This window comes from Etheostoma cragini, chromosome 13, assembly GCF_013103735.1.
Source record: "Etheostoma cragini isolate CJK2018 chromosome 13, CSU_Ecrag_1.0, whole genome shotgun sequence".
Taxonomy (NCBI): domain Eukaryota; kingdom Metazoa; phylum Chordata; class Actinopteri; order Perciformes; family Percidae; genus Etheostoma; species Etheostoma cragini.
Genome location: NC_048419.1, coordinates 11608423 through 11620154, shown reverse-complemented (window position 1 = coordinate 11620154; position 11732 = coordinate 11608423). Strand labels below are relative to the sequence as shown.

The 11732-nt window shown below is 39.2% G+C and overlaps 1 protein-coding gene across 1 annotated transcript in view; it reads right to left on the bottom strand.

Annotated features, from left to right (window-relative positions):
• lrch2 (leucine-rich repeats and calponin homology (CH) domain containing 2) overlaps positions 1-11732 on the bottom strand; it is a 28702-nt gene that overhangs the window by 5939 nt on the left and 11031 nt on the right. Inside the window, exons 7-18 of the mRNA XM_034889701.1 lie at positions 11567-11654; positions 10805-10898; positions 10583-10680; positions 10358-10425; positions 9415-9519; positions 9109-9177; positions 8929-8991; positions 8007-8055; positions 7730-7870; positions 7074-7124; positions 6891-6954; positions 1641-1753 (exon numbers count right to left, since the gene is read on the bottom strand). Coding sequence (XP_034745592.1) covers positions 1641-1753; positions 6891-6954; positions 7074-7124; positions 7730-7870; positions 8007-8055; positions 8929-8991; positions 9109-9177; positions 9415-9519; positions 10358-10425; positions 10583-10680; positions 10805-10898; positions 11567-11654 — 1003 coding nt within the window. The remainder of the gene's footprint in view (positions 1-1640; positions 1754-6890; positions 6955-7073; positions 7125-7729; positions 7871-8006; positions 8056-8928; positions 8992-9108; positions 9178-9414; positions 9520-10357; positions 10426-10582; positions 10681-10804; positions 10899-11566; positions 11655-11732) is intronic.

Here is an 11732-nt window from a genome sequence, read left to right as displayed (position 1 = left end):
TGATGAGAGGTTACAGTTGATGAACTCAGTGAACTCATCCTGTTGCTGATTTCTCTGCCAAATTACAAAGTGTATGAAAGCGTTCTTTGGTCGCTCCCAGCACGTTACCCCACTTCTCTATCCTTGTTCATCTAGATCTTCTCAGTCACCTTATCCTTTCCTTCACCTATCTTCTTTGGTTATCTACTGGTTTCAAGCCAGTACAATGCTCTTTTCACATAGTTTAGGTGTGTCTGACAGTCTCCAGCTTGCTGCTAAAAGATTGATTTTCTTTTTTCTGTACAGACATCTAGCTGGCAGATACTCAGCTCCTCTCACCACCATTGCCTGTTTTTTATTGTACACTCCAGTTTAGGATGTCAGCTTGCCGTCGCTTATGTTGGGACCCTTCTGAACTGAAGTTTGACTTTTTTCATGGAGATCATGGGGGCATTTGCACCAGATAGATGACAGAGTTATAAGGCATCAACAATAATGCGGTCCAGGTAGTCTGCCTACTTGTGTTTTCTTGAACGCCCAAGACAAATTTCTCCTATGGTGACAATGAAGGCTTATCTTATCTTAACTTAGATTACACTGTGTCATCCACATAATATTTCTTTGTAAAACAATGACCCATCAATCGCAAGGCTATTAATCATTTACAGTCAACTAAGCAGCATCCTAGTTTGCATCCATACTTCCATTGTTATTCAAACTTTCTACTGGGTTACCAATTATAACACAAACAATTGTACAGGCTTTGTTGACTCTGTACCTAGCAAATGCAGGGAAATATCTTCCTTTCCTTTCTCTTTCCTGGGAAAGAGAAAGGAAAATAACTGACATAAGGCCGGTAAGATAAGATATCACTGTGGGGTTTTGGACCTCTGTTGTTTGTCCCACTATTCCACTCATCCACAGGCAGCAGTGATGCACCAAGATGTGCAGCCATGTGCCAACAGAGACAGGGAAGAAGGCAAGCTAGTAAACAAGGATGTAAACAGCAATGGGTTACTTAATAAAATGCGAATAATATATGAGGGAAATGCACTACACACGATGAGTTTTGGTGAGTAGAACCGAATGTAAACATGACTTTTGTTTATCCCAAGAAAATGCACAGTGCACCTTTAATAATTGCAAAGTACGGCGCCTCAAACAGCATACAGTTAAAGGGAACTGCAGTGTTGACTCCTCTGTTAAGAGGAACTTCGGATAGGATTAAGCACACTCTACTTATTGAATATAAGGTCTGTAAACTTACGGGGGGAAAATATTCCTTGACACATTGGAATGTTAAATGTGAATGTTCACACACAAGCAAATTCTAAAGTAGACACTTTACATAATCATCGTATCATTCTTGTCAACAGACAAGATGTTAATGTTAAGCTCTTTTCAAAACATGATCCTTTTTTTTCTCCTCTTAAGTAAACTTGGCAGCCTAATGATGCTTTGTTCGTGATGTGCAAAGCAGTCCAACTATGAGACTGATACAGAGTACAGGGTGACACAACTTCTTAGAAACCATGTAACTTGAAGTAACTTAAAGGTATAAACACTTGAAAAAAAGCAGGATCTGGTAGGATTTGGATGGTGAAGGTCTCAATGTTTTTGTGCGGAATACAAAGGCATAAACAATGTGTGAAGCTGCTGACCTGCCGTAGGAGTCCTATCTGTTCGATTTCCTCTCTCAAGTGCTCCATCTTCCTCCTCATAGTGAAGCTGGGGTCTGTTGAGCTGTACTCCTGGCGGTTTCCTTTGGTGAAGGCTGAAATAACAGATGAATTGTTCTGAGTTCCAGATAACACACAGTGAGATGCAAAGAGGAAGGTAAAATCCAAGACACAGCTACTAATGACTTTACTATTCTACTCCTGCTTTCCAGGAAAGTGTGTTCTCTTTTTGGGCCTAAAACCGAAGCCCTAAATCTGATGATGTGCAAGCAGGAAATCTGGATATTATCTGTGTCATCAGGAAAAAAGTGACACCGCTACGAAACCAAAATACATTGTCTAAAAAACAAACGCAGCTTCTGACAATAAATGATATGAATGTTCTTTCAAATATGTGACACTATTGAAAGAGGGTAATGAAAAGAGATTACTCTTATTTTAAAACTAATTTACTATTTCACTCCTAGCTAATCAGGCAGTCTTCTAATCGTCATTTTCCCAAACATGTAACAAGCACAGGTGAATTTTCAGTCAGATAAAAGGGTCCTAACTCTTCTTTTTGGGTTAAAATTACATCTTCTTTACAGTTCTGAAGAGATGCAAGAAAGAAAATGTTTTCTCAAGTATAATACATGAATATAAAATTGAGTGGGATGCTATTCTCCAAGGGGAGATACTGTACTTTTTAATCAAATATATATTTTTGACCGCTATACTTACTAGTTACTTTACCAATTAAGATTTTACATACAGAGCATATGAAGTCCATAAAATATGATAAAGAGTTTATTCGTTGAGAAAATAGTCATCAGATTAATCTATGATAAAAACAGTTGTTAGTTGAAGCCTTATATGAAAGTAAAAATGAGCTGCAACTCAACCAACTGCAACCATAAAATGTTGCTTACATATTAATGCATCAGTAGTGGAAATCTAGTAATTTGAGTACTTTTTACTTTAAAAACTTGAAGTGCATTTTCCTGATTATACTTATTTTACTTATGTTATATTTTCCAAACATGGTGTTTGGACAGAAAGCTACACATCAAAAAGAAAAAAAACATTTCCATCATTTATTAGTGTAGCTAAATAGCCCCTTCACCTTGACTGATGCAGTCAAGGTGATCACCTTGTAATGATCTAATGTTCTTATATAACAGATCAACAATTCCTCAGAAACCCTCCCCACTTCCAGAGAAAGGACGCTGGGACTCCACCTTAAAATGTCTTGGCTTCAGATGAGCCTTGGGATAAAATTGAGCACTTCCTCTTTGTTAATACAAGCTGCACTTTTGTATTTTTATATTAGTGGAAGCTAACTGCACATATTATATTCTCATTTAGCTAATCCCATTGATTTTGTCGGTATTTAATGTGAAATATAACTGCTGATTAGTGATGGTTATTTCTTCTGAATGGAATTTTCAAATATAATTTGCTATATATTCATTTTTTATTTGACTTGAGCCTTTGAATTTACCAAGTCAAATGGTTTACATCCTTTTTAGCATATATTTATTGCATGTGTGTTTATTTATTTAGGAAGGGACAATGTACATTAATTAACATGAGCACTTAAGTCTAACATGTAAATAGGCAAAGTTAAGCCAGGCTCATTTGCATCTGCAGTCCCTGGAAAGTTGGTAAAAGTGAACATACAGGAGCATTGAGCGCATGGCTGCCGTCACGGTAGCAATACGCTATCTATTTTAGCCCTCAAAGACTGTCCTGGAATGATGCCTGTTTATACTTTTATTTAGTACACATATTTTATGTTATTGATCACAAGATTGTTAATGTGAAATGTATGCATAATGTACAAATGTCTAGTATTATGGATTCATTTTGGCTATGTGTAGCCTTTTGAACTGTCTATTCACTTCAGCCACCCCTGCTGTTTAGTATTGCTATGATCCAATTTTAGGGGCGTGCTTCAAGCCTGTATGTACAGTGAGGAAAATAAGTATTTGAACACCCTGCTATTTTGCAAGTTCTCCCATTTAGAAATCATGGAGGGGTCTGAAATTGTAATCGTAGGTGCATGTCCACTGTGACAGACAAAATGTAAAATAAATAATCCAGAAATCACAATGTATGATTTTTTTACTATTTATTTGTATGAAACAGCTGCAAATAAGTATTTGAACACCTGTCTATCAGCTAGAATTCGGACCCTCAAAGGACTGTTAGTCTGCCTTCAAAATGTGTACCTCCACTCCATTTATTATCCTAAATTAGATGGACCTGTTTGAGGTCGTTAGCTGCATAAAGACACCTGTCAACCCCATACAGTCAGTAAGAATCCAACTACTAACATGCCCAATACCAAAGACCTGTCCAAAGACACTAGAGACTAAATTGTCCACCACCACAAGGCTGGAAAGGGCTACGGGAAATTGCCAAGCAGCTTGGTGAAAAAAAGGTCCACTGTTGGAGCAATCATTAGAAAATGGAAGAAGCTAAACATGACTGTCAATCTCCCTCGGACTGGGGCTCCATGCAAGATCTCACCTCGTGGGGTCTCAATGATCCTCAGAAAGGTGAGAAATCAGCCCAGAACTACACGGGAGGAGCTGGTTAATGACCTTAAAAGAGCTGGGACCACCGTTTCCAAGGTTACTGTTGGTAATACACTAAGACGTCATGGTTTGAAATCATGCATGGCACGGCAGGTTCCCCTGCTTAAACCAGCACATGTCAAGGCCCGTCTTAAGTTTGCCAATGACCATTTGGATGATCCAGAGAAGTCATTGGAGAAAGTCATGTGTCAGATGAGACCAAAATAGAACTTTTTGGTCATAATTCCACTAACCGTGTTTGGAGGAAGAAGAATGATGAGTACCATCCCAAGAACACCATAACTACTGTGAAGCATGGGGGTGGTAGCATCGTGCTTTGGGGGTGTTTTTCTGCACATGGGACAGGGCGACTGCACTGTATTAAGGAGAAGATGCCCGGGGTCATGTATTGCGAGATTTTGGGGAACAACCTCCTTCCCTCAGTTAGAGCATTGAAGATGGGTCAAGGCTGGGTCTTCCAACATGACAACGACCCGAAGCACACAGCCAGGAGAGCCAAGGAGGGGCTCTGGAAGAAGAATATCAAGGTTCTGGCGTGGCCTAGCCAGTCTCCAGACCTAAACTCAACAGAGAATCTTTGGAGGGAGCTCAAACTCTGTGTTTCTCAGCGACAGCCCAGAAACCTGACTGATCTAGAGAAGATCTGTGTGGAGGAGTGGGCCAAAATCCCTTCTGTAGTGTGTGCAAACCTGGTGAAAAACTACAGGAAATGTTTGACCTCTGGAATTGCAAACAAAGGCTACTGTACCAAATATTAACATTGATTTTCTCAGTTGTTCAAATAATTATTTGCTGCTGTATCATACAAATAAATAGTTAAAAAATCATAGATTGTGATTTTTGGATTTTTTTTTTTTTTAGATTATGTCTCTCACAGTGGACATGCACCTTCAATGACAATTTCAGACCCCTCCATGATTTCTAAGTGGGATAACTTGCAAAATAGCAAGGTGTTACTGCCAGTTAATACTTATTTTCCTCACTGTAGGTAGGCAGGTGAATTTTGTCTGGAGGGAGTAGGACTTAAGTCTGTAGGATACCCTCAGTACTGACTTGCCTTTAGGTCATTAGGAAACAGTGTATGTTTTTTGATTTTGTGATCTTTATGACTCTCAAGTCAATTATTTTTATTTCGTGAAAGTGTTTTGTTTTAGCTTTCCTTAATTCCATTTATTTTGTAACTCTATTTTGCCTTATCGGCCGTGCTCGGGGTTAACAATAAATATCCCGGTTACCAACTTCACCTGCCCACAACTACTTGCTACATCTACTCAGAACAAGCATACAAACATATAAACATAAACAACGCACATAAACATGAATAAAAGCAGTACACAGAGACTCTTAAGCACATACAAGCTTCAAAGTGCATAAACTCAGATCAATAAGCACATAAACACAGTTAAAAGCACATAGGCAGAAACAAATAGGAAAACACACTAACTATCATCTCAGATTTTGACAGCTTGTTAGATTGACCACTAACTACTGTTTTATAGATTTGGAGAGGATGTGATGTTGTTTAGTTCTGTGGGTATAGTGTTCTAGGTATCTGCTGCTGGAAAAGCTGATTGTCCAAAGTTATCAATTTCACAATCCCCTGGTTTAAGGGTTTACACCAACACATCGTTTTCTGTCTGTTAGGTGTCATTTTATCCTTTTTAGTACATTAGGTGAAACATTTAACTTTGATAATTTTGTAATGAGAACATGATGATTGGTTGTATCAAAACCTTTCTTTTGATCAGTGAAGACAGCCCCTACTGTCCCTCCCGGTAGAAGAAGAAAACAACAAGCAGTTTCCGTGGAATTATGTTTTTAAGAACCCAGTTTGCATAGGATGCAATTCTTATTTATAGGACTCAATTATTAATTGCATAGAATGCAAATCTTTTTTAAAGATTTTTTTGGGGGGTATTTTTAGGCCTTTATTTATAGTGGACAGCTGAAGACATGAAAGGAGAGAGAGAGAGGGGGAATGACATGCACAAAGTGGCCGCACGTCCGAGTTGAACCTCTGTATATGGCGTGTGGTCTACAAGGTGAGCTACCCAGGCGCCCAAATAGGATGCAATTCTTTATTATCTTAAAAAATGCATTAAGCAGAGGTCATGCACATGAGCACTGATTGTTATCATGTTTGATGTGAATCCCCTCACGTACATGCAGAAGTGCAATCACACAATTCCACCACAAGTGTTGAGTCCAAGTCCAAGTCTGAGTCACCGAACAAGAGTCAGAGTTGAGTCACCATTACCTGAGTTTGAGCCTGAGTCACAAGTCAAGAGTCCAGAGAACAGCAACTCGAGTCGGACTAGAGTCCAGGAATCGAGTACTCAATAGGACACATAAAGGTCTTCAGAAACTTCAGATTCCAACTTCTGTGTCCTATTTCATGAATGCTCGAGTCAGATTTCATAAATTCTCAAGTCGAGGTCATCAGTACACGAGTCCAAGTAGAGTCCGATTCCAGGACTTAAGGACCCTATCACCGCCCAACACACATTAATAAGACAATAACCCTGTTGCGGGCTATTTATGAGTTCCAAGATCATTACTGTTGTAAAAAGAGAAAACACTGACCGACAAATTTAACACAGTCATACAACAAGCACTTGTGTATTATCCATAGACTCTATAAAACTGGAGTTACCTGATCTTGGTTTTAGTCCAAACACTGTCAGAGTGGTGCTGAAATCAACGTTGCGCAAGCCCTCCTGTAAGCAGTACATTATTGAAAATCAAAATAAGACATTCATTGTCTTAGCACACAAAAATGTATTGAGATGATAAGCTATTTTGATTTGCATCCACACACAATGGTTCTCACACCCACCTCACAGTCGTCATTCCCACTAGAGTTTTTCCGAGCACTCTGACACTTGTACTGTCATGTAAGGAGAAACACAATATTTTTATAATATGAAAAGGTTCACTTCGTTTTTTATTCACCCTCTCCAGTCGGACAGGTGTTCAATGTGGTGGTGGTGGTGGTGGTGGTGGTGGGGGGGGGGGGTTAAAAGGAACATCGTCATACAGTCCTTCACAATGTTATCTTTAATCAACATAATGTTGAGATCACCCTTTCTTGATAACATCTGGAACATTCTTAAGAACATTTATGAGACCAGACCAGAAGCAGTAACAATAAAGTTTTCACATTCTTTTTTAAAGACTTAGTTCACCAAAATCACAATTAAAAAAGTGTTTAGTCTCAACTATTTATTTATTTTTAAACTCAACAGGAGGGTATGTTTCCACACACAACAATGTCCCAGTTCTGGAGAATCCATAGAACTCATTGTGAACTAATAATTTCTGCATGGCTTGATACTAATTAAGGTTTAGGGAGAAACACCCAACGAATTACCTGAGGGGAAAAAGGTATTGTCATGCAAATATTGGTGTTGGTTCTGCAGAAGATACATTTTATTTATTAATAATCATAAATTAGACCGCTGCGGCTTTGGGGTGACGTGTACGAGATCATACCTTGAGATAATCTTTTCTCAGGTACTTGTTCCTTCTGCGTTCTTCATTCTGATTGAGAACGGGTGGGACTTGGGGCCACATGGGCTCTGAATCTGACTGGTCTGTCTTCAGGCTGCCATCAAAGGAGCAGGATGAAGAAGGCTGCAAAAGGAGACAGAAACAATTCAAATCATTCTCTGCATCCTCCAGAGGAATGGGAGACCAGAAACAAAGTAACTTATGGACACAGGAACTTTTTACTCATGGTATGTTAGCTTTGAAGTCAAAGAGTTTGTACCTGTCCACTCAGCACTGATGCTCCACTACTTCCTTCATCCAGAGAAGCACTAGAATAAAGACATAAGTAGCATCTGTTGTTTTGGGGCTGTTTTAAGCATTTTTATAACTGTGCAGATAGACTAGAGAAAGCAAAGTACACCTGCCAAGGACTACATGGGGTGCATGCTCTAATGGGTCAGCTTGAACTTTGTAAGAATGGTTCCTGAATGAGTCATCCTGTCTAATTAGCATCCCTTTACCAGTTAAACACTACAGAACTGCGCTGTGATTAACCTTAACACGTAAACCATTTATAACATTTAGGTAATTTATCAAGCAGAAATGCAGACACTTGCGTGGTTCCCACACCTAAAATGGAAGAATATATTGTTATCTGTGTTTTAACATCTTTGTGTTTTTAACTTCCTGATGGATAAAAACTTTTCACCATATGCCCGCTACGATAGGGGTGAGTATCACCAGAGACCCCAGCGATGCAATATTATCACGATACTTATGTCACGATATGCAGTTATTGCGACCACTGCGATATTATTATTATTAATATTTTTAACATGTTGCAATATTCTGCAATATATTTTGCAGTTTATTACCTTACTCAACTTATAACAAATTATATCCCCAAAGGAAACCTTTTTCAACATTTGTTCTCTCAAAAAAAAAAAAAAACTACACAATCAACTGCACGCTCTAGTGGATTGAAAAAGAATTACATTGTAACAGTAACAAAAGCTTAAATTCTCTTCTGCAATATATATAGGCCTAATAAAAGATTGGCGTCTGTGCATTGATACAGTATTGCCGTGTAAACAATCAATACTATTCTGTATTGATTTTTTCCCTGACTCCACCTCTGCAAGGGCTCCACTGTAAGTGTGTGCTTCTAGTCAACATGAGGGAATATGTGGTACAGTACGTACCTGCGAGCGGTCTGAGGCGGGGGCCTGGGCTTGCTGCCCGAGCTTCCGGAGTGACTTAGGAATCTGATGCAGAACAAGAACAAGAACAGTTACAACTTCCTTATACTGTGTCATCTGATTGTATTGTGTTAAACAGTGTTGCAAAAAAAAATCTGTAAATGATAAAGAAAGTCCTCCTACCTGTGAGCCCGGCCAGTCACTCTCCGTCGGTGAATAAGACTCTCCGCTCTGCAAATTAAGGACCGTCGTCTAGAAGCCGCGCATCAAACGTGCAACAGCAGAGTTGAGGGAGAAAGAAAGAGTGTGCAGAAAGTATATTAAGTCTTGCTGATAAGAACTGATTGGCAGGGCGAAAGTAAAATTGTGTCAGGAGAAAGCGACAGAATACAGAGGTGACTTTTAGCAGTGCCGCAAATGGAGATCTAAACTAATGGCAGTGCAGAGTGCTTCAGTATGTACAGTATGGCTTGGGAGAACCACACATACCTGTTCTGCTGCTCCTGCTGCAAAAGCTGAACAGCAATCTTCCTCAGATCCAGCACTTCCTTCAGCTCATCATCTTCTTCCTCAACTAGCTGCTCCTTATCAGAACTGTGAAAGGTTCAAGAACAAAGCGACTATCATTAGAAACTGTACACAGCATAGCATTCTGACTCACACTTGTAAACATTTGACAACAACAAACACTGAAGCCTCACTTCCATTACTATGTGTATGTAGACAAAATGTTGTCATCTAAACTCATCTTTTTGACTAAATATTTAATTCTGGTTGAGGCCATGTACAGCGAATCAAGTCGGCACATGATTGTCTAACGTTTTGCAGTGTAAACATCCCAAAATATTTGCAGATGTTTTAAACTGGCACACAACCACACAATTAGTATTCATAACAGCTGCTAGCAGATTTTTTTGTATGTTTACATGCACGATCCAGACCTGACCCTCGAACAGACCAGTTGGTTGCAACAGTAGATTAGTATTCAGCAGAGACACGCCTTGTATATTTGCAGCTGATGAAAACAGGAGAGGTCTGCTTGCACTTGGGGTTCACCATCTAGTTGATTGACTGAGCGGTCAGCTACTATAACCACTAGCCTGTGCTGTGGACAGTAATCAACTCATTATGAGCCATTTGTTTTCAGCCCACATCTCCATCTGAGTTGAATTGTAGAGAAAACTTTGCTAATATAACTCTGTATGTATAGTTTAACACTGTAAAACTGCAGCTGCAGAACACCTCTGTGCAGGTTCTTTGTTGTTATTGTTAACATATTCAGGTCCATGACAAACGGTCGACTAGCAATTCATTATCAGGAAACTCCTTTCTTCCCAGAACTCATTTCGTGTTTGCATAAAAAGGAGTCGCATGCATTGTGTAATGATTAAGACAAGAAAAACATGTTTGCTCAAGCATCAGAGATGCTCACCCAGACTCCTCTTTCCAGCCATCCTTATCTTTGCATTGATGAGACATGTTAAGAACTTTCTCCAGTTCCTGAAACACACACACACACACACACACACACACACACACATTTTATCTCTTGATTACTCCTGATTTGTATTACTGATTTTACTATCAATAACTTTTCATTATGTTGGTAATCATCCTTTTAATAGATTGATAGAGAGACAGATAGATTAATTCATACCTTTATACAAGACACATGACTGCTCTGCTGCCCGTCACACTCTGACAGAGCAGGATCTTCATCTGGGTTGGGGTCTATAAAGTCATAGAGATCCTGATCTGATAGAGGGAGGAAGCATCCGCGTTCATCACATAACCTTTCACATTTTAGGCACTTCATTCAACCACCCCGTGTCTCTGTTATTGCTGTCAAAGGGAATGTGTGATACTTATTTTCGGTAACCTTTGCAATCCATTTTGGAGAGGAGAGAAAGGGCATCAGCACGGGCTGTCTCTGAAACCTGAGAGTGCAGGCTGACAGTGTCGTCATCTGAAGGCTGCAGAAGAAGCAAAGAATTTGTTGTTTTAGTATTTTAATACTTCTAAATCCTAGTATGGTATTTTAATTTTCCTATTTCATGAATTTGATGGGGCGTGCATCTTCAACAAATGAAAAACAAATGAAACAATGAAATCCTTAAAGATATTCTTTAAAGATATCTCTACTTTCACAAGAATAATTCTGTCTAGGAAAGAGGTTGACTCCTACACGTGTTTCAAAGTTGTTGATTTTGAAAAAGCTTTATTTGTTCTGTCTAGAATCAATTCTGCATCTCCATTCTTACCAGATATTCTGTCTACTTTCCATACTTATCTGGCCATCGTTTTGTCTAGTCCGCCCACTGACTCCATATCTTCCTCAGCCAGTTTTGTATAACTGCCTTCCTGCTTTGGCCTTATTGGATTAGTTTGTTGTACTTTTCTATTGCAATTGTGAGGCTGAATTTCGATCCTAGTATTATGACCGTATTATCCTCTGCTGTTGCTGCCCTGCCAATTTATATGCTTAAAAAACCTGCCTAATATGTGCTGGCTAGCAGAAATGTATCAGTGGGAATTTTGAGATTTATGTATCTCCAAACGTTGCATTCTGGTAAGTAGGAAAACACAATAACATGTTCATAAGGCAATGACATCAGCTGATCTTGAGTGTTTGATCTCTGACCTCAGTTGTAGACAGCCTCTTGTCACCATTGTCACTACCAATTCCAGAGTCCGGCCCGTGGTTCTTACTGGGATAAAAATCTTCCATGCTGAAAATATGCAACACAAACTGCTCATCAGGACTGTATTTTCCTAATAGTTAACCATGAAATCAAATTTTGCAAGCA